Below are 21,341 nucleotides of genomic sequence, written 5' to 3'. Positions count from 1 at the left end.
TTGTGTTCTCCTCCATGTTCTAACTCTTTATGAAATACTCAGGTAGGGGTCTAGCCTAACCACACCAAGATGGACTTTGATTAAAAAAAAAAAAAGAAAAAAAAGTGAGAATCCTGCTCCCCAATCTAGGGCGACCACCATTTTGGTTGAAATTCCTCCAAAACTTAATTATACCAAAGGTGAAATTAAATTGGTGCATTTGATTATCGTTTTGTTTTCATAGAGTTCACCATTGAGGAATATTGCAAAAAACATTTGGTTTAGACAATCCATCGAAATTATGGGATGCCAATGTGGCTCTAGAAATGATCGCTGGACCTTAAGAAGGAGACTCTCCATTTTTACCTGTATGCATCGTGATGCCGGGCTTCCTTATCATTTACATATATGAAACAAATACTTTGGCCAGTTGAAATTCTTTTAACTATGAATGTAATCACATATTGCCGAACTAGACCAGACATGACAAAATTAGTGAGAATGTAGGTTGACCTCACTAAACCTCATCTTGAAAGCGTATAAATTGGTTTGGAGGGTCAGGCAAATTCTTTGAAGGGATTCACACAAAAAACTGGAATATGAGGGAGTAAAAAGGTATTGTAAACACTACAAAAACTTGAGGCATTCCCTCATACAAAGTACACTTGTGGAAAAAGATGAAAAATCTCAAGGACAAAATATTAATGTCAAAGTTAATAAGGAGAAAAAAGGACCAATATAGAATAAATTAACAAAACTAACTAATTATTCGATACGTTTATAAATTTATATAATTACATATTATTTCATTAAAAGAAAACCTAAAAATCGGTTCGGTCGGTTTTCAAAATAGTTTTGACACCCCTGGAATGTAGAAATGGAAAATAGAATATGTAGAAATTTTCTTCTGTTGATTGAATTGAATGAGAATGTTGTACATTGTATGCTATTTGATACAAGTGAAAGAGAATCTATTCTAACCAACTATGCCATGTGTCTAAATTCTACTTGCTATTCTATAACAAACTAGATGAATTACCAAATGGGATATTCACAATTATTTCTGGATGTTTCCATAATGTGGGCCTGTAGATGATCTGGAAACTTTGCATTTAGTTTCAGGCCCAATATTTGGATCTCATAGGTGAGTCCATGAGGCCCAAATATTATTTCCTATATCATAAAATGGTCATAAACATTTCATTTGCAACCTAGTAAGCATCGACCACTTCATATGCTTTCTTCCACGATTCATCATTGAAAAACCACAACTCCACAAATCATCACCGTAATTCATCATTGTAATTTAGCCATTCCAACAACCCTCCTCAAGGTGGAGAGGATGAAAGGACACCCAGCTTGCCCATATGCTGTGATGAAGAGGTCCGATGAGTGATCTAAAGAATAGATCATGGGCGCAACTCAACCCCAAAGTTAGCTCATGAGGGAACGATTGCCTAAGTCCATATAGGGAGATCAATTATGCATCCCGCTGTCGATGTGAGACTTCTAACACTGTAGAGAAATATAGCAGAAGAAAAGTAAATCGGGAAAACCTTTTGCTAGCCCAAGATCGTTAAATAAGATCGGAAGATTCAACTAAAGAAAAGGAAGCTTTGGAAAGGAGAACTTTGTAATGGAAGAAGACTCTTGAATTGGCTTGAATGACTTACAATTGGGTTGGCTTGCCTTGATTACAAATGTTCAAGGTCACCTCTATTTACACTTGTCTAGGGATGGTTCTAGATATTATTCTAGATACATCCATAAGAAAAATCTAGTTACTCTTATCTCCTACCACTATTCTAGACTATCATGATACTATTCTAGATACAAAATGATCTAGATAATTCTACCCTCAACTACAAATATCCAAGTGTCTAGAATTTCTAGACATTTCCTAAGTATATATATCAAAGATATTACAATATAACTTTGTAGAAACTCTTCTAAATATCTATGATATTTATTTTTCCAAAAAATTAACTTTAATTTTTCACACTCCCCCTTAAAGTAATTTTTTGGAAGCTATCCTGAACTTGTCGTGGAAGAACTCATACTAAGCTTTTGAGCGTGCCACGGTGAAGATCTCAAAAATATTTTCTCAACACTTCTTCCTTCTTCAAATGATGATGGTTTTCCGCTAATAATTGGGCCTCCAAAGAAACATGAATATCTCTTGATAAAATTTTCATCTCGGTAGCAGGCAGACTTACCACTATTTCTTTTTGGCCTTTGCGAACCACGTGACTCATCTTCATGCTGAACTTCACATTCTTGAGTTTCCAGACTCCCCCTTTCTCTGAGCTCCTTAACAATTGTGTTATCTAGAGAACCATCTGAGTCGATGACGATCTGACCATGGATACCCTTCGAAGACTCAACACCAACATAGGATCCACCAATACATTCCCTTTCTAGCTCCTCAATAAATTGTTTGGCAAGCTTCAGAGCATTCGAGAACCATATTATCTGTCTCTCCATATGAAATTGAGCCTTCAAGGTCATCCTCTTCATTTATTTAACCGTCAGCTTCTCCATCTGCTTCCAGTATTTGATCTGAGCTAGTGATTGACTCTGATATGGCAGATGATTGACCAGAGACTTCAACTTCCACTACAACTCCCTCAATGCTTTCTCCAGAATGGTCACCATTGTCATATATAGTTTCAGAAACTTCATGCTTAGGATCTACTTCAACATCCTCCACGTCCAGACTTTTATTACCAGTTTCAGGATCTGCTTCGTTGATTTCCTCGGTAGCAGCTACCACGTCACTAGTCTGAACGTCTTTGGAATCTTCTTGTTTTTTATTAATGACACCAATGTCTTCCTTCTCCACGTGATGGGCCGTATTATCTCTTGAATCCATGATCCAGTCTCTTTCGAAATTGAAGGAAGCCAGGGCATCTACTACTCGAGCCTCAGCTATGAAACACCTTCCCCAGTCCTCTTCTTCTTCAACAACTTTCTCAACTTGAGCCATTGAGCCATGTTGCTCTCTTTTGTTCGGCAATATCTTTTTATGTGTCCTATTTTACCACACCTGTAACATTTGAGAGTCTTCTTATAGTTATTATTAGACTCTCTCTCTTTTTCTAGCGAGCTGGAAACACTTTGAGATCGAGAGTGTGGCATATCTCTAAATGTTTTTCCTTTGAAGTTTCTCTTGTCGGCTACAAGAGCATTTTCTTCCCCTTCTTTAAAACATACACTAGCCATCTGTTTGGCTAGTAGCTCCTGTGATGACAATAAATTCTCAAACTCCTCCAAGGATGGTTGTTGAGCCTATCCTTGAATTGATGTAACAAAAGAAATATATTCTGACTTCAAATCACGAATGATAATTCTTGTCATTCGTGCTTCGGAGATAGCTTTGTCGGGGTTTAATAAAGAGATCTCTGAACATAAATTCTTAATCTTCAAAAGTACTCAGCAATAGATAGATTACCTTGAGTGGTGTTCGCCAATTCATTCTCCAATATCTGTAGTCGGGCTTCATCCTTCTTATTGAACAGCCGATCGAGGGTCCTCCATATCTCATGAGCTGATTTGCACCTAATAATATGATTAAACAAGTTGTGAGAAATGGACCTCTTTAGGATGAACTCCGCTTTTGCATTAATCTGCTTCCACTTCTTGTATGCGCTGCTATTTTCCGGTCCTTCAGAAAGAGGATTTGTGTAATTTCCATTGACAACATCCCACATATCCTCACCCACAAGGTATGACTCCATACATGTCTTCCATACCTTGTAATTGGACTGGTTCAACATTTCCATCCCCAGTCCATTAACACTACCGCTCAAATCCATTTAGAAACCGATTGAATCTACCACTAACCCTATCTTGAAATAAAACCCAGAAGCCAATCTACGATTATGGCTCTGATACCATGTAGAGAAATATAGCAGAAGAAAAGTAAATCGGGGAAACCTTCTGCTAGCCCAAGATCGTCAAATAAGATCGGAAGATTCAACTAAAAAAGAGGAAGCTTTGGAAAGGAGAACTTTGTAATGGAAGAAGACTCTCTTGAATTGGCTTGAATGACTTACAATTGGGTTGGCTTGGCTTGATTACAAATGTTCAAGGTCACCCCTATTTATACTTGTCTAGGGATGGTTCTAGATATTATTCTAGATACATCCATAAGAAAAATCAAGTTACTCTTATCTCCTACCACTATTCTAGACTATCATGATATTATTCTAGATACAAAAGGATCTAGATAATTCTACCCTCAACTCCAAATATCTATGTGTCTAGAATTTCTAGACATTTCCTAAGTATATATATCAAAGATATTACAATATAACTTTCTAGAAACTCTTCTAAATATCTATGATATTTATTCTTTCAAAAATTAACTTTAATTTTTCACAAACACTCCCCACACTCCCAATCTAATTAACTAGAGCGTGGACAATATAATATGGGGCCCCAAAATCGGTGAACAAAGAATTGGGATCGATATGGCTCTGAAACTATGCAAAAATGGAAAATATAATATGTTGAAATATTCTTGTGTTTTTTTGCTGGAAAATATAAATGGAAATTATTCTTGTGTTGATTGAATTGAATGAGAATGCTGTACATTGTATGCTATTTTACATGAGTGAAAGAGAATCTATTCTTACCAACTATCACATGTGTCTAAATTCTACTTGCTATTCTATAACAAACTGGCTGAATTTACAAAATGAGATATTCACAATTAGTTCTGGATGTTTCCGTGATGTGGGACTGTAGATGATTCGGAAACTTGGCATTTAGTTTGTGCAATTTGCAGTCTTTAATTTTTGTCCTCAAATTGCTGCACTTTAATTGTTGCCTTTACCTAAAATACCTGAGGTTCTAGTTTTGAATCTCGACACAATCAACAAAAAAAATAAAAAATTATAAAATAGAGTTTCGTAGTAAATTAGGCCTATTCAAGCAAAAGTTAAGCCTTATGGCTTAGCATTTGTAGAATTTCAGCAGAGTAAAAAAAAAAAAAAAATTGCCTTGCAAAATTTCGCAAGGCAAACTTTTGAATTCTGCCTTATAAGGTAGAGTTTTCGCGAAATTTTGCCTTGCGATTTTTTTTTCACTGAGAAGGGGTTCGAATCAGAGCCTCGGGTAATTTCGGCCACTTTTTTAAGCGAAAGACAAAAATTAAAGACCAGCAATTTTGAAGGACAAAAATTAAAGACAGAGCCTTTGAAGGCCAAGCCGTGCAGAAAAAAAAGGGCATTTTACATAAATGGCAAACATTTAGGGTTTAATCAAGCTGCATAGCTAATGTTTCAATATTTACGTTCTGTAGCAAATCAGTCCAGCTCCCACATGTGTATTCAATTTTTTTTTTAGCTGTATTCATGAATACAACAATTTTTTTCCAACTGTATTCATAAAATAACTATCTGTATTCATAAATTGGCTTGTTGTATTCATGAATACAACTATTAAAAAACTGAATACATATACACCAATAATATAAAATACACCAAAAAATTAACAAATATGCCATATTTTTCTGTATGTATACAACAAATACAAGCGAAAAAACTGTATACAACATAGATACATCAAAAAATTAACAAGTACGCCATATTTTCCGGTATGTATACAACAAATACAAGCGAAAAAATATTATATACACGGTAAATATACAACAAAAACAGTGAAAATCTAGATTTTTTCTAGATCTGACCGGAAAAAATTCCGGTGATCGGAAAAAATTCTGGCTAATACAACAACAACATTTTTTTCGTTTTTGCTTCTAACAATGCTCAGATCCGTTATAGATATGAGTTTTTTTTTCATTTTTGCTTCCAACAATGCTTAGATCCGTCGCTATTTGGTGCTTTTCCGGCGTAGATCTGAGTTGTTTTTCCCTTATTGGCGCCGGAGAAGAAAGGAAAAAAGGGTATGGCCGGATAAGAACGGGAAAAGGGGAAGGGACTGGCAGTGACGGTGGTGAAAGGTCACGGCATTTCGCCGGAGCTCCGGTGGCGGTGGTGGCCGGCAACGGGGTAGTGGGGAGAAAAGGGGAGAAAGAGATAGGAGAGATGGGTTGGAAGTGAATAGTGGGATGTGTATTCTATTTTTTGTGTGTATATATATATATATATATATATAGTTACTAAATGATATTAACACACAAATATTTGCTATGAGAAGTAATTAAGTTAAACTATAGCTACTAAATGTCAATCCCCACTATTGTTTGTTATATCATGTAGTTATTTAAAAAAAAAATGATTTAGTTTCAGGCCCAATATCCAAATCTGATCGGTGAGTCCATGAGGCCCAAATATTATTCCTAAACTATAAAATGGTCCTAAAATTTTCATTTGCAACCTAGTACGCATCGACCGCTTCATATGCTTTTTTCTTCGATTCATCATTGAAAAACCACAACTCCACAAATCATCACTGTAATTTATCGCTGTAATTTAGCCATTTCAACATAGAGATAGGGTCTATCAGAGTTGAATTATACTCTTTGAAGCATGATTAATTGGAGGCTTATTCAACCATTCCCTTACCTTACTTTTATCCATGGAACGACTGATTTTACCCATCAAGTTGTGAGTAACAGATTCCATTGGATGGTCCTTGGTGATAAAGGAGAAGAATATAATCACCTAAATGGGTGATTGTGTCCCTGAATTTATCAAACGATGAATATAAAGACATACCACAACCTATTTTTTTTTTAAAGTTAAATACCACTAAGCAAGAGTAGCTTAGTAGGGTCTTTATTATAATAGTAAAAAAACATGAAATACAAAGGTAGTCAACCGACACAAACATAAACAAAATAGGAAACAACAAAATGAAATGGGGATCGGGTTTCCTAATTGGAACCCTAAATCCTAGCTCAACTTCAACCAAAGTTCAGAAATTCCTCTTTAAGCTTCAATTCACCACAACCTAACTATCAAAGGTGCCACATATTTTAAATAATGACATTGATTTAGTTGTTCTAGATGGTCTACTTTGTGTCTACATCCATTACTTTGGACGTGCTTTTGATTTGTGGACAATGAAAGATTATGAGAACCAACAATCTTAGATGATGATGCTCTCTATCCCTCAGAATGATATTTTGGCATCTCGTGTAATATTCTTTGTTTATACCAATGACTTTTAAACTTGTCAAAAATTTCATTCATCTTATCTTGAGGTCCGACCTATTGATGAACACTAGAATCTAACAGATATATACCTTTAAACACTCATTGCTGACAGGGCACATTGCATGTTTTACAAGTAAAACTAGGTGAATGAAATGAAGTTAAAGTGCATGTCTTTAAAGCATGAAAATTTTGACTACCCAAAGAGTAAAAGCTCATGTACTATCCGATCTAATAACAGTTCAAGAACTTCTTGTCCAATTTGTTCGCATAATTCTTCAAAATCTTCAATCTTGAAGTTTTCTCCAGTCCTAGTAGCTATCCAATGTGACTCATTTAACTCTTCTTCTGTTAACCTACAAATTTCTCCAAGCACTTTTATGTAATAATTTGTCTCTTTACAGATATCCTTTTGCTTCTCCACTTTGCTTGTGATTGCATGTTCAGGATCAGTGACTCTTGGTGGAGACTTTCTTGAATTTAGCTGCATTTTCCCTTCATTTCCATCTGTATTTCATACAAAGGAAGGATGAATAGTTGTCCTATATGGACTATAATGATTTCTAAGCTATAAAATTTCCATAAAAAGGAAGTAAATGATTTAAGGTAACTTTCAGGTCAGCTAAAGGATAGCTAAATATATGACTGCTCTTAATAAATGAGACCAATTACTTGAAATAAATAAGGCACATAACTTATTTCTACAACATATAATATTACAATTATAAAGTAAAAATTATTTATAAAGTCAATATAGGTAAGTTAAATCCTTAAGGTAATCTTCAAAGTAATAATTAGTACTTTCCTCCGTCCCATTTGATATGAGGGTGTTTGATTGGCACGGAATTTAATAAAGAAAGAAAGACTTTTGAAATTTGTGGTCCAAAATTTTAGATATTTGTGTAGCTGTAAATCATCTTATAAAGTTAGATTATTTCCAAATATAAAAATATATCATTCTTTTTGGAAATGACTAAAAGAAAATAGTGTCATATAAAGTGGGACAGAGGGAGTAGACGTCTAAGATCTCATTTGTTTCCACTTAAAAGTTTTAATCTTAATCATTTAGATCTCAGTCATTAAGCTTGTCTGTTTTTCAGGTCTGAATCTTAATTATTAAGTGCGTGTTTTTTTTACAACCACTAAATGGATCTGAATATATATATAAATGATTAAGAATTATAATAAAACCTTAATATCATTACAGTGTCAATTCAAGCATTTCCACTAAGATGGCAGTTCACCACTACTCCATCCACCTTGATCGCTAACAGCCATATCATTGCTCATTATTATCAATTACCACGGTTTGCCACTACCATCAATCACCACAGACACCATTCACAAACATCACCACCAACTACCATTACAACCACCAATCACTACTGATAATCACCACCATCAATCATCACCACATATTGTCAACCACACTGTCATCATTCAACCCCATCATTAACTATCATTATCATCCACCACATTATTAGCTTCCACCACGAACTACCACGATCAACAACCACTTAATCATCACTATTACCAGCCATCATCAACACTAGCTACCAGTCACAACCACCAGCATCACCCAACGCAATTCTCAATTGGCACACATAACAAGCATCACTAGTCATCACCATCACCAACTGGCACATAATTTTTAAAAAATATTTAATGATACGGTATTAAATTAATTCAGTATTTTATTTGATTTTATATTATTAATTGTAAAATAAAGATAAGTTTTATAGTAAAAAATAAATAGTCTTAAGTATTTAGTATTCAGATCTTAATACATCATTTTAATCGTCAGATGTGTATTCAAATTCAGACATTTAAATCTTAATGCATATCATAATATTCAGCTATACATTCAGATAAGACGTCTTAATATTAATAAAAACAAATGAGGAAGCTAAGTGCACTAACTGTTTTACCCAATTAGGTAAAGTTGACCCTGTATTACAAGTAACTCTGTGATATGGTAACTTGGAAAGTAAAGTGATAACATGTCATAACTGGTTAAGTTTCACATAATACAAAAATCTTTAGTATTGGTGTATATTACTTATATTCCTTGCTGATTACCTTAGATTGACTTAATTGACCAAGTCAATCAAATGTCTCTTTGGCTAATACTTTTTCTAGACTAAACATGGAAGTTTGAAACTTGTCTCACTTTTCATGTCATTCTTTTTTTTTTTCTTCTAAAACTCATCTAAAGCATGAACAGGTCAAAACAAATATTAAAATTATTTTAAAAGGAAAATAGAGTGAGAAGCAAGTAAGGAAAATTAAGAGTCACTTTTATGAAACACACCTGCAGGGTTAGCAGCTTGTTGAAGATGATGAATTGGACTTGAATCTGCTGAATTAAACAAAGGCTGTATTTTGGTAGACACTACACATTTGCTCTTGCTCTTCTTCTTCTTCTCAACCTTGGATTCAACAGATATTTTCCTAGGATGATCCTCAAACTTCACTTGCTTTTTCACCTTTTTAGCAATCCTATTTTGTTTTCCACAAACTTCTTTCTTCTGTCCAGCACTAGACATATTTGTTAATGATTTAGCAAAATCAACTTTCTTCTGCTCCTTATTCTTTGGCTTCATTTCTTGAGTTCCCACCTTAGTGGATTTTCTAACAGTACTAAAGCCTTGCTTCTCTTTTTCATCATTGAAGCAAAAAACTAAAAACTCTGACTTGAATTCTTGATCAAAATTTGGCATTTCGCGAAAAGATACCGATGTTCTGACTCTTCTATGATGAAAATTTTCAGCTAGATTAAACTTCATCAAGTAATCTAGAGAATTAACTGACCTACTTCTTGAAAATGAACCAAAATTTGGTTTTTTTTCTTCAGGTAATGAGTCTAATCCCATTAGCCTTGCCACAATTCCTGGACTATTGGCTGCAACTTTGTTACTAATATTTGTCTCATCCTTGAAAGGTAATTCTTGACTTGTATGATCAAATGTTGTTGTATTTTGTTCCTTAAATTGATCAGAAGGATGTGTTGGGAGACTCCCACCACAAAGAAGCCTTTGAAAAATGCCTGAAAAACACTTAGCTGAAGTAGCACCTTTTGGATTTTCAGCCATTTTTCCTTGTTCTTTGAGTTTGTAAGAAAATGAGATATAAAGTTATCACTAGTTATGACTGCAAAAGAGAAGAAAAGTCACTAGCTAAAATGGTTTAGGAAAAAAGGGGTTGATAGGGAATGATGAAAGGAACATCAAGTTTGGTTTATAGAGGAGTTGAAATTAAAAACAGGTCTACTTCAAGAAATGAAAAGGACCTTTTTTGTTGTTTATCTTTTTCAAGATTAAAGAAGGGAATGGTTTAAAAAAAGGGGTTGAAAGGGGATGATGAAAGAAACATCAAGTTGGTTTTTCAAGGGAGTTGAAAAATATAAGGATGAAGAGGACCTTGTTAGTTGTTTATCTTTACAAGAGTTTGAAAAGGGAATGGTTTAAAAAAGGGGGTTGATAGGGAATGATGAAAGGAACATCAAATTGGTATCATAAGGGAGTTGAAAGAACAGGACTATTTCAAGAAGTTCTGCATGAAAAGGACCTCTTTGTTTTTTTTTTTTTTTTTTTCTTGTCTATCTTTGCATTTTGAATGATGTTTCTGAGAAGCGGGGAAGCTGAAGTATTGAAAGCTTAAGAAGAAAAAGTTGATGGAATGACTTGATCAGGCTCATCCAGTTCACACCATAAGTTTTGAAAAATATTGGACCTGAAAATTTGTTAAGTATTTTATTCATCCTACGCGGTGTCACACGCTTATGATCCTTACCTAGTACCTTTTATTCTTTTCTTTGTACATTCATTTTGGTACTATAAGCATTTAATTAATATATGTAGATTAATATTGTCAAGAATTTGCCAATATTAATGTAGTTCTTATAGCATATAATCTACTTATTTTTAAGGTTACTAATTTTATTTCTTCCAAACAAAATATTTATCTTTTTAACTGGCCAAATATTGTAAAAGTTCAATCACCCGCTTATCCTCACCTAGTACCTTTGTTATTTTATTTGCATTACGTTAATTTTAGTTAGTCCAAGATAATAATTACAAATATTTAACTTACGTACCCGACAACGCAAAGAACTTTTAGATTGATGTCAATTTATTGCATTAGATAATCTATTTTATTTTTCTAGTTATAATTTCATTTTCTATGTATAATTATCTACAATTAATTTTTAAGTAACCCGATCGTATATTTTTTCTTACAGTACTAGCATATAAAGTTAAACTCTAATTATAAATAGCTCAGTGACAGAAAAGTTACAATGCCTTTAAAGAGAGATGTCATACTAAGGTTAAACTCCTTTGTCTTAATTTATGTGACAGTTTTCGAGTGTGCACAAAGTTTAAGAAAGAAATAAAAGTTTTTGAAACTTGTAATTTCAAATAAGTATAATATTTATATTGGTATAAATCATCGCATTAAGAACAAAATGAGTTTAAAATTAAATTATTACTCCCTCCGTCCCATTTATATGAAGGTATTTGACTGGACACGAAGTTTAAGTAAAAGAATTTTTTTAGAACTTGTAGTCTAAATCTAACTATAGAAATTTGTGTTACTAGAAATCATTTCATTAAGGATAAAACGGTAACTTTTAAATTTAATTATTACTAAATATAGAAAGAAGTCATTTTTTTGCTTGACTAAAAGGAAAAAAAGCGTCATATAAATTGAGACAGAGAAAGTATTATATATAAAAATATAATTTTATTTGAAAATTTTAATTTTATATTTATTAAAAATTGGATTATTACTTATCTTTTTAAATTTTATTTTAAAAATTTATTAAGAAAAAAAATGTAACATAAATTAAGACCGAATCTTTCACCATAAGAAATAGATGAAGAGAAAATAAACAAGTACTATTAATACTATATTATGTGAGAAAAATCCTCTGATTTAAAAATCCCAAATTTGTTAACTTGTTCGTGTCAGCATGTGTTGACTGAATGTAGCCTGATATATTGACTTGTAATCTGTTCAGACAACTGTTTCTCATTTCACCGACATCTTTGACTCCTTTCAGTTTCATAAAATGTTTGGGCAATATTCAAAAGAGTTTAAATTTTGTGCGTTCCAGTGTTCAAATTTTTTGGGTCCGGAATCAAAATGTTCCCAAAAAAAATATTTTGAATCAAAATACCCCAATAAAAAAAAAAGTTATCAAAGTACCTTTAGCGCAGTATTTTACTGCGCTATAGCACTTCACGGAGACGGAGCCGTTAAGTGCTATAACACAGTAAAATACTGCGCTAAACGAAACTTTCTCTCACCTATAGCGCAGTTTTTACTGCGTTATAGGAGTCCGCCATTTTCAATTACATCACATTTTCACTCCTCTTTACGTAGTTTTTTTTTTTTTTTTTTGTAGTTTAGCCGTATATTAATCATGCTTTGAGATTCCGGAACTTCAATATTTTATATAGAACTCTAGTTATATTTGTACAATTAATAAAACAGGCTCAACACATCAAGAATACGCAATACTTTGGATTGTCATTTTAGGGGTTGAAAAGTGCTCAAAGTCCTTTTTTGTTTGAAAACTTGCAGTCATTAGCTTTACGTTATTTATCTTTTAGGGTTTCGTCTTAGTTTTAAATTAATGCTTAACTTTATTTCGAATGTGTCACGTTTTTTTTTTTATTATCAATTTAGGATGTGAAACTATAAACAATAATAAAGACTAAGATAATATTTATAAATATGCAAAAAATAGATAGTATTTACGATAAATTGTACAAGACTAATGTATATACACTATCGAGGATGGGTCCCACATGTAGTATGCCGGAGACTATCCCTAGGCCTAAGGCTCATACCATCCCCACCGCCCTCGCCATCGTCTCATCGCCCTTCTTCCTCTTAATAAACGGGCACTTCAAGCCATGATCATCTCCTCTTCCCCTAGCCCTTGCGCCCTTAACTAGAACGTGCTTCTTCTTGGGATCTGTTCCCGCTGGCACGCTCAGAACCTCAGGCTGAGCTGAGTCTGGAAACTCGACCTCTTCTTCGTCGGGAGTCGCCACCGCAGGCGCCGAAGGATGAACCTGAAAAGTATATAAATATTAGTACCATTTCTTATGTATATTGAATACTTTAACGTTATTTATTTAATCAAACCTATGTGTCAACGGGCGCCTGAGTAGGCTCCTGAGATGGGTCTGTAGGCTCCTGAGATGGGTGTGGTGGTGAATATGAGGTAGTCTCCTGGACGACATGCTGTTCGAAGTCCAAGTAAAGGTTATAAAAATTAAATAAATATTTACCTTATATTGAATAAAATTAGTTTTAAGTAAAAAACTTACATGCGCCTCGGTAGTCTCATGAGAAGACACCTCTGCCTCGGCAGGCTGATGAGAATGCTCTGGAATGGGCAGCTCCTGTGGACCCACTGGCGCCGAATCCTAAAATATGAAAAAAATGAAATAGTAAGTACTTTAAATGATCAAATATGTATATTAACTATTGACCTTACATTGAATAAAACTAATTTTAATTAAAAGCTTACATGTGGCTCGACAGTCACATGAGAAGACATCGCTGGCTCGGCAGGCCCATGAGAAAATGCCTGAGTGGGTGGCTCTGGTGGACCCGCTGGCGCCAAATCCTAAAATATAAAATAGTACTAAATAATGAGTAACATATATATATTTAAAATAAATAATTTAAATGAACAAATAAGTATTTTAAATACTAACCGGGATCAAAAACTCATCGAAGTCAAGAATCCGGGCTCCCTCTAAATTCCTCACAGGCCGCTCATCAGCTAATGAAGCGCGTAACGCCACCCAATCAACGTTATCATGCTCCTCCATGTATGCATCCTGGCTCGGCTGTGATGAAGACCCGGGTATCTCAGCAAGTAAGAGCGCCGGCGTAAACGTAGGTGAGTCCCCATGTGAGCTGCCACCGGCCTGGAACGGCTGCGGATGGACTAGACCGTGAACGCCCTCTGGAATGGGAGCGACCTCATCCGCCTCATCTACCAGATGGTGTCCTCCACCACCAGTTCCTCTAGCAGCAGCGCCGCGTCTTCTACGCGCACGGCGTCCTCCGGCAGCACGACGTCCTCTGCCAGCACGACCTCCTTCTCTGGGAGCACCCGGTGCTGCCTGATACTCAGCCTTCGGAACAGGCTCCGCCATGCGCCTAATCTCGCCTGCCTGCCGGATACCATCCTCGGAAATCCTAACCATCTCCGCGGCAAGCCTCGCAAGCCCAGGGTAAGGCATATGCTCTAACCCCAAGATGCGTAAACGCTGTACGGCCACCAGCTGCATTTGTGTTTAACAGAAACAAAAAAAGTTTATTTTTAAAACGTAACAATTAATGAAATTAGATAAATCTAAATACGATAAACTTACCAATGCCTCGTACTGCCCCGCGAGTGCTGAGTATCCTACATCCCTAGGGGGACGCAGAGTTGGGTTGCCGATCAATCGGCGTGTGATCTGATGATACTAGCGCATGTCCTGCTCAATGGGAGTCAAATGGCCGACCACCGCTAAAGTGCCCAACCTGTTCTCCCAACGGTGTAGCTGGACATCCATGAAAGCCAAAATATCGTCATCAACGGCAGCCCGATCGTCCTGCTGGTAGTGTCGGAGCTCATGACGGACATCAGGGGGTATACTCTGTGTATGCCCAAACTGTCGTAAGACATGCTCGGGCATGTGATCCTCTACGATGTCCAGGTGTATCAATAGACACCGCGACCTCCAAACCCCTTGACCTGCCCTGCAAAAGGCCGGCAAACCATCTAATATAGTAGCGTACGGCGTCCATATAAATAGCTGCATAACATATAAATACAAATCAGTGATCACCAAGTAGAAAAGACGTTTAATTAAATTATTAATGTAAATTTAAATAGTTTTACCGCATCGTCCGTCATGTGATCAAGCTGGTCCCGGAATGGAAGAATACTGTGGTGCGTATCTGTTATATCCTGCATTTTCGAACGTCGAATTATTTGTAAGCTGAGGTGGGGCCCACACGTCAAGATTTGTTTGGGACATGTGACAAATTATATGAATCACATATGTGAAGTTAAACACAACTCAAGAAGGACCCTTGGGCCAAATCAAAGTGGAAGCCCTCCAAAAGGACAATTTAAGGAAGCATTTTCGGATGATCTGACTTCTAGGGGCAAAAACGGTATTATAAGTTTGAAATTTGGGAAAACGTCCAGAAATAAAAGTTGTAGGTAATTGAATTATCTTTCCATCCATAGGTCGTAGGCCCTCATACGATATCGGGATCAAACGTTATGACCGTTTTACTGAACGATCATCTAGTTAGAAATTTTAACCCTGCGCGAACGCGCAGAAGGAAATCATTTAACTCTACGCGATAGCGCCAGAAGGAAGCATGATCGCGATGAGCACTTTTCCAGCTGCTTCTGGCAGCTTCCAAAACAATTATAAAGAGGGGGAGACCCCCTCATTTTCAGTCCAAAACCACGAACACCACCCCAAAAATCCCAGAAAATTTCCCAACTTTCCACCACCAAATTTTAGCCCAAACCAGGTATAATTTCCCAATTTCAGTCCGGATAGCGTATAGTTTTCACTGCAGAATCGTATGGCAGTGCGTTGTGGCATAAAACTAAGGTGAAAAAGGGAAGATACAACAATATTAAAAGGAGAAAGGTATGAATCTCTTCCTATTTGTGTTAATACTAGTTTATTTACGAAGAAGGCGCGATTAAATAATTGTATACTGAGTTAATTACTTATAAAAGTTGGAAAACAGCGTGTGGGCTGTTTTATGGAATATGTTGATATGAAAAAGGATATTATTGATGTTGGTATTGTTGTTGTGTTGTTGACTGCTGAATTAAAAATTCGGGCTAGGCATATAAGCAGGGGAGATGCTGCCCAAATTTCTATAGACAAATAGTGAATTAAAGAATGCTAAAAGTCTTACTATTGACAATTGGTAAATGTGACCATTTGTAGATTTTGAGCGAAACGGGAATTGAATTTGGACAAGCGTAAGACGCAGCTAAGGTATGTAAAGTCTTTCCCTTCATTCTTAGGCATGTTCTGAACATAATAGGCTCGGCCGCGAGCCTTAAATACGACTCCGTTCCTCGGAATTCGATATGGAAATCTGCTCCAATTCCTTCAGTAAGATTGAAACTATGTCCTTATAAAATATCTTTAAAGTATGCTTTTGTACGAAACCTTCCTAAACGGAGTCGGAATACTTTCGAATGATTATGGATGACCTCATAAGGTCTTTTATCAGTAATTTATGTATCTTGCCTCGAGTTGGTCCGAGGTGGGCCCACGGAGCCCCGATACCCCGTGAATGATCTAAATTGCCTCATTTCCGTCCGTTTTTCACAGGCAACATCTGAACTATCATTTTGAACATAATATGACTGTTTTTATATAAATCTCACAATATGGTTTTGATATCTGAAAATCTAGTTCGGGTTATGATCTGTCGTGCCTCCCCAAGTGACGTGTAGGTGCGTAGTTTGAAAACTATCTGAATACTTTGATTCGATCTGCCAGTTGGCCTATTTCTGTTCCGTTGAATCTGTACGACGATCTGTATGTATGTGGTTCCTCATTAATCAGTTCGTGCACATGCTATGATTCCTTTCACCGGATCCCGGGCCGGTACGTATATCGTGCGGTGGGCCGCCGAGCCCCATATGTGAATTCTGAAGTATGATGTGTCCGGTTCCGGGGTACTGTGTTACATGTCCGTCCCCGGTTACCGAGGATATATTACGAAGTATGATGAGTCCGGGCTCGGGGTGCTGTGTTATCTGTCCGCCCCCGGGTACCGTGGTTATGTTATGATGTGTGACGGAGATCGGAGAAGAATTTCTAATATCTGACGTGTTGTGGTGCCAATGGCAGGAGTGGCGACCACGTTCCTGCACCCTATGTGTGATTCTTTCTGTCTGTATGACTTATGCTTCTGTATGTCCGTCTGGATTATCTGACCGACGGGTTATGCTTCTGTATGTCCGTCCGGATTATCTGTCCGACTGGTTATGATTCTGTATGTCCGTCTGGATTATCTGTCCGACTGGTTATGATTCTGTATGTCCGTCCGGATTATCTGTCCGACTGGTTATGCTTCTGTATGTCCGTCCGGATTATCTGTCCAACCGGTTACGATTCCGTCTGTCCGTCTGGATTATCTGGCCGACGGGTTCCGATTCTGTACGTCCGTATGAATTATGATTCTGTCTGTCTGGACTATGATTCTGTCCGTTTGTCGGGACTATGACTCTGTCTGTCCGGCTTATGAGCCTGTCTATTATATTTCTGTGCTTCCGGTCCAGATCATGATTATGTTTGATATATTTTTGCTTTACATACTCGGTACATTTTTTGTACTGACCCCCGGTTCTTCGGGGGCTGCGTTACATGCCCGCAGGTACAGGCGCACTTGGTGGTACGCCGCCAGTCTAGGGCTCGGATTCTGCTATTCTGAAGAGCTCCTTCGATCCGGAGCAAATACTTTTGGTATATATCTTCTGTTATCTGTAGACTCTGTATGTATGGTATTTTGGGGTACGGCGGGGCCCTGTCCCGTCATCTGATTCTGTATGTCTGTAGAGGCCTGTAGATAGATGTGTGGGTTACGGGTTTCATCTGTTTGGTAGGTACGAACGATTTTGTGACTCCGTCTGTATGTTAGCCTCATCGGCTTATCTGTGGATTTCAGTATGTTCAGGTTTGCACATGTGTACGCGTGCCGTATCTGTATTAGCTCGAATCTGTAAACACTTATTTTGAAAACAATTTTTTTTTTGTATAATACGCCAATTCTGATAAGTAGGTACGTATGGGTATCCAGTTAGGATACCAATCGCGGCCCACGGGGTTGGGTCGTGACAGAAGTGGTATCAGAGCGGTTAGTCCTCAGAATGTCTACAGGCCGTGTCTAGTAGAGTCTTGTTTATCGATGTGTTGTGCACTACATCTATAAACAGGAGGCTACAGGGCATTTAGGATGTTACCCTTCTTTAGATCTTAGATCGTGCGATAGAACTGTATTAGTAGGATGATCCTCTCCTAACGATCTGTTATGTTTTCAGCGATGCCTCCGAAGAAGGCAACAGCTGCCCAGAAGGGCAAGGCGGGGGTTGAGGTAGGAGAGACCAGTCGGGCCCAGAGAGTTTCCAGGGCCAGTGTCCAGCCTGCACTTGGGGATGTTCCCCCATCATCTGGATCTGTTACACCCCCCTTGCCGGAGGATATCGGAGCAGCAGAAGCTGCTGATCAGGAGACGGCTCCACCGCGAGCTCCCGAGGTTCCAGTGCCCGAGCCTCCAGCTCCACAGGCAGGGGCGGAGGGCAGGGCTATGCGAGATGCGGTCCAGTTGTTGACCACGCTGATGGCAGAGCAGGTTCGTAGACATGGATTTGGGGGTGGTCGTGCGGACAGATATGAAAGCTCCAGGGCTCGTGAGTTCTTGACATGTAATCCTCCAGAATTCTCCGGGACAAAACCTGAGGAAGACCCCCAGGAGTTTATTAGAAAGATGGAGAGCACGATACGGTTGATTAAGGCTTCGCCGACTGAGTCCGTTGAGTTGGCTTCGTATCGGTTATACGAGGTAGCGGCGAACTGGTATGAGTCTTGGCAGCTCTCCAGGGGCGACGGAGCTCCCCCAGCAGTATGGGCCGAGTTTACTAAGGCCTTCCTTGAGCATTTTCTACCTCCAAAGCTACGGAGAGCCAGGGTTGATCGATTCTTGCATCTGAAACAGAACGGTAGGAGTGTTCGAGAGTATAGCCTGGAGTTCGACTCATTGGCTAGGTATGCACCCGCTATAGTAGCAGAGATGGCCGACAGGGTGCACCGGTATGTGATGGGGCTAGACCCTTATTTGATTGATGGTTGCCTGGCGATGGCTTCCCAGCCAGGGATGCATGTTGCCCGGGTACAGGCATGTGCCTAGGGCATGGAGGACCGGCGTAGGGAGCGTCGGCCTGATAGGGGTCCCGACAGGAGCCGGCCTAAGAGAGCCAGATCGGCCGGGTATTCAGGGGGATTCTAGGGTGAGTTTTCTCAGTGGCAGGGTAACAGGTATCCGTCCCAGCCAGCATACAGTACGCCCCCACAGTTTTCGGGACAGAACTCCATGGCTTCGAGTTCGCGAGTAGATGGGAGTTTCAGTCAGATGGGGCCATCCATACCTCGGTGTCCTCATTGCAGGAGGCGCCACCCCGGCGAGTGTTATCGTGCCACTGGTGGCTGCTATTCGTGTGGCCAACAAGGCCATACGATGAGAGAGTGTCCATATAGGGGTGGTCCAGGTGGTTCAACCCAGCTTACCGGGTCAGTTGCTGGCTCATCCCCTCCATACGCCCCACGGGGCGAGGGGCCCCAGCACCAGCACCAGCGCCAGCGAGTCGTGGCAGGGGTCGCGGTGCAGCTTCGGGTTACAGCGGTCCTTCGAACCGCGTATTTGCTTTGACCGGCCGGCAGGACCCAGGAGCGTCTTCCAGTGCACACCCAGGTATGCTACTAATCTCTTTTTGAGGGAGGTGTGTATGAACAAGTCTGTATCTCATTACGTCATATGATTTCCTTCTTCTGGGTACTAGTAGGGGTAAGGTAATGTCTAACTCGATAGACACCGAGAGTTCGGAAGGGCGATATGATAATTGTACGGTTTAGCCCGGGGTGGGACCCACTACGAGAATTTTCCGAAAATGTACCAAGATCCCGATTTGCCCTAAATCACGTGACAAAGGTCGTGCGGGGCGGTCGACGAAATTATACTAGCCGTAACGTATCAAAACGCATGAAAATTTCGAGGTTAAGCGTGCTAAGGCTAGAGTAATTCTGGGATGGGTGACCCCCCTGGGAAGGAAACAAAAAAAAAAAAAAAAAAAAAAAAAAAAAACCTGTGGTATTATTGTCGGGATTAATAATGAAATATCGATAAGGGAAATTTTCATAAACCACTGGAGCCTTAATAAGAGTAGTCCGATTCTGATCAAAAATCTGTTTGTTATACTTTTGTACTTCTGATTCTGAACACGTTTCTGTTTGACGTACCTCTGTACGATTGACTCTGATTACGAATCTGTCAGACACGCCTCTGTATGTCTGACTCTGGATACGAATCTGTCTGGTATATCTCTGTACGTCTAACTCTGATCGTGGATCTGTCTGATATAATTCTATACGTCTGACTCCGACTACGAATCTGTCCGACATAGTGCAGTACATCTGTCTCTGATTATGGATCTGTCCGATATGCTTTTGTGCGTCTGGCTCTAGTTATGAACCTGTTTGATGTAACGTGAAATTATGATAACGTTGTAAGGAACCGAGAAGTGTGACAAGAGGTGAAAGATGTTGATGGCAATCGTAACGTTGAAAGGAATTTTGAAGGAAAGAAAGGAACCTCCCCGAAGTGTCACGAGACCCCCTAAGGTCAATCGAACATTCGAGGACGAATGTTCAAAAGGGGGGGAGAATGTTATATCCTGCATTTTCGAACGTCGAATTATTTGTAAGCTGAGGTGGGGCCCACACGTCAAGATTTTTTTGGGACATGTGACAAATTATATGAATCACATATGTGAAGTTAAACACAACTCAAGAAGGACCCTTGGGCCAAATCAAAGTGGAAGCCCTCCAAAAGGACAATTTAAGGAAGCATTTTCGGATGATCTGACTTCTAGGGGCAAAAACGGTATTATAAGTTTGAAATTTGGGAAAACGTCCAGAAATAAAAGTTGTAGATAATTGAATTATCTTTCCATCCATAGGTCGTAGGCCCTCATACGATATCGGGATCAAAAGTTATGACCGTTTTACTGAACGATCATCTAGTCAGAAATTTTAACCCTGCGCGAACGCGCCCAGAGGGGGCGCGAACGCGCAGAAGGAAATCATTTAACTCTACGTGATCGCGCCAGAAGGAAGCGCGATCGCGATGAGCACTTTTCCAGCTGCTTCTGGCAGCTTTCAAAACAATTATAAAGAGGGGGAGACCCCCTCATTTTCAGTCCAAAACCACGAACACCACCCCAAAAATCCCAGAAAATTTCCCAACTTTCCACCACCAAATTTTAGCCCAAACCAGGTATAATTTCCCAATTTCAGTCCGGATAGCGTATAGTTTTCACTGCAGAATCGTATGGCAGTGCGTTGTGGCATAAAACTAAGGTGAAAAAGGGAAGATACAACAATATTAAAAGGAGAAAGGTATGAA

The 21,341-nt window shown here is 38.5% G+C and overlaps 2 protein-coding genes across 2 annotated transcripts; both read right to left on the bottom strand.

The window, feature by feature from the left end:
• Window positions 1-6,768: 6,768 nt before the first annotated feature.
• LOC132630795 (uncharacterized) lies at window positions 6,769-10,888 on the bottom strand. Its single transcript, XM_060346392.1, has 2 exons — window positions 9,412-10,888; window positions 6,769-7,607 (listed from the first exon to the last, which is right to left on the bottom strand). Exons 1-2 carry the CDS (start codon window positions 10,190-10,192, stop codon window positions 7,297-7,299), a joined length of 1,092 nt encoding a protein of 363 aa, XP_060202375.1. The 5' UTR covers window positions 10,193-10,888; the 3' UTR covers window positions 6,769-7,296.
• Window positions 10,889-12,534: 1,646 nt separating this feature from the next.
• Window positions 12,535-14,400, bottom strand: LOC132633814 (uncharacterized). The gene is made up of 5 exons (XM_060350265.1): window positions 13,835-14,400; window positions 13,645-13,743; window positions 13,442-13,540; window positions 13,257-13,355; window positions 12,535-13,183 (listed from the first exon to the last, which is right to left on the bottom strand). The coding sequence occupies exons 1-4, from the start codon at window positions 14,366-14,368 to the stop codon at window positions 13,257-13,259; spliced, it is 831 nt and encodes a 276-aa protein (XP_060206248.1). The 5' UTR covers window positions 14,369-14,400; the 3' UTR covers window positions 12,535-13,183.
• Window positions 14,401-21,341: the final 6,941 nt, after the last annotated feature.

Source organism: Lycium barbarum, chromosome 3 (genome assembly GCF_019175385.1).
Source record: "Lycium barbarum isolate Lr01 chromosome 3, ASM1917538v2, whole genome shotgun sequence".
Lineage (NCBI taxonomy): Eukaryota > Viridiplantae > Streptophyta > Magnoliopsida > Solanales > Solanaceae > Lycium > Lycium barbarum.
The sequence above is the reverse complement of the archived record's forward strand: the minus strand, read 5'-3'. Positions and strand labels throughout refer to the sequence as shown.

What these genes read in the sequence shown, in the direction of transcription:
- LOC132630795 (XM_060346392.1), bottom strand. Translation starts at nt 10,192, where the DNA reads ATGGCTGAAAATCCAAAAGGTGCTACTTCAGCTAAGTGTTTTTCAGGC. An exon ending in ACAAGCTGCTAACCCTGCAG is followed by an intron (nt 7,608 to 9,411) that starts GTGTGTTTCATA and finishes TATGAAATACAG; the next exon opens with ATGGAAATGAAGGGAAAATG.
- LOC132633814 (XM_060350265.1), bottom strand. Translation starts at nt 14,368, where the DNA reads ATGCCTTACCCTGGGCTTGCGAGGCTTGCCGCGGAGATGGTTAGGATT. An exon ending in ATGTGACTGTCGAGCCACAT is followed by an intron (nt 13,541 to 13,644) that starts GTAAGCTTTTAA and finishes TTCATATTTTAG; the next exon opens with GATTCGGCGCCAGTGGGTCC. An exon ending in ATGAGACTACCGAGGCGCAT is followed by an intron (nt 13,356 to 13,441) that starts GTAAGTTTTTTA and finishes GACTTCGAACAG; the next exon opens with CATGTCGTCCAGGAGACTAC.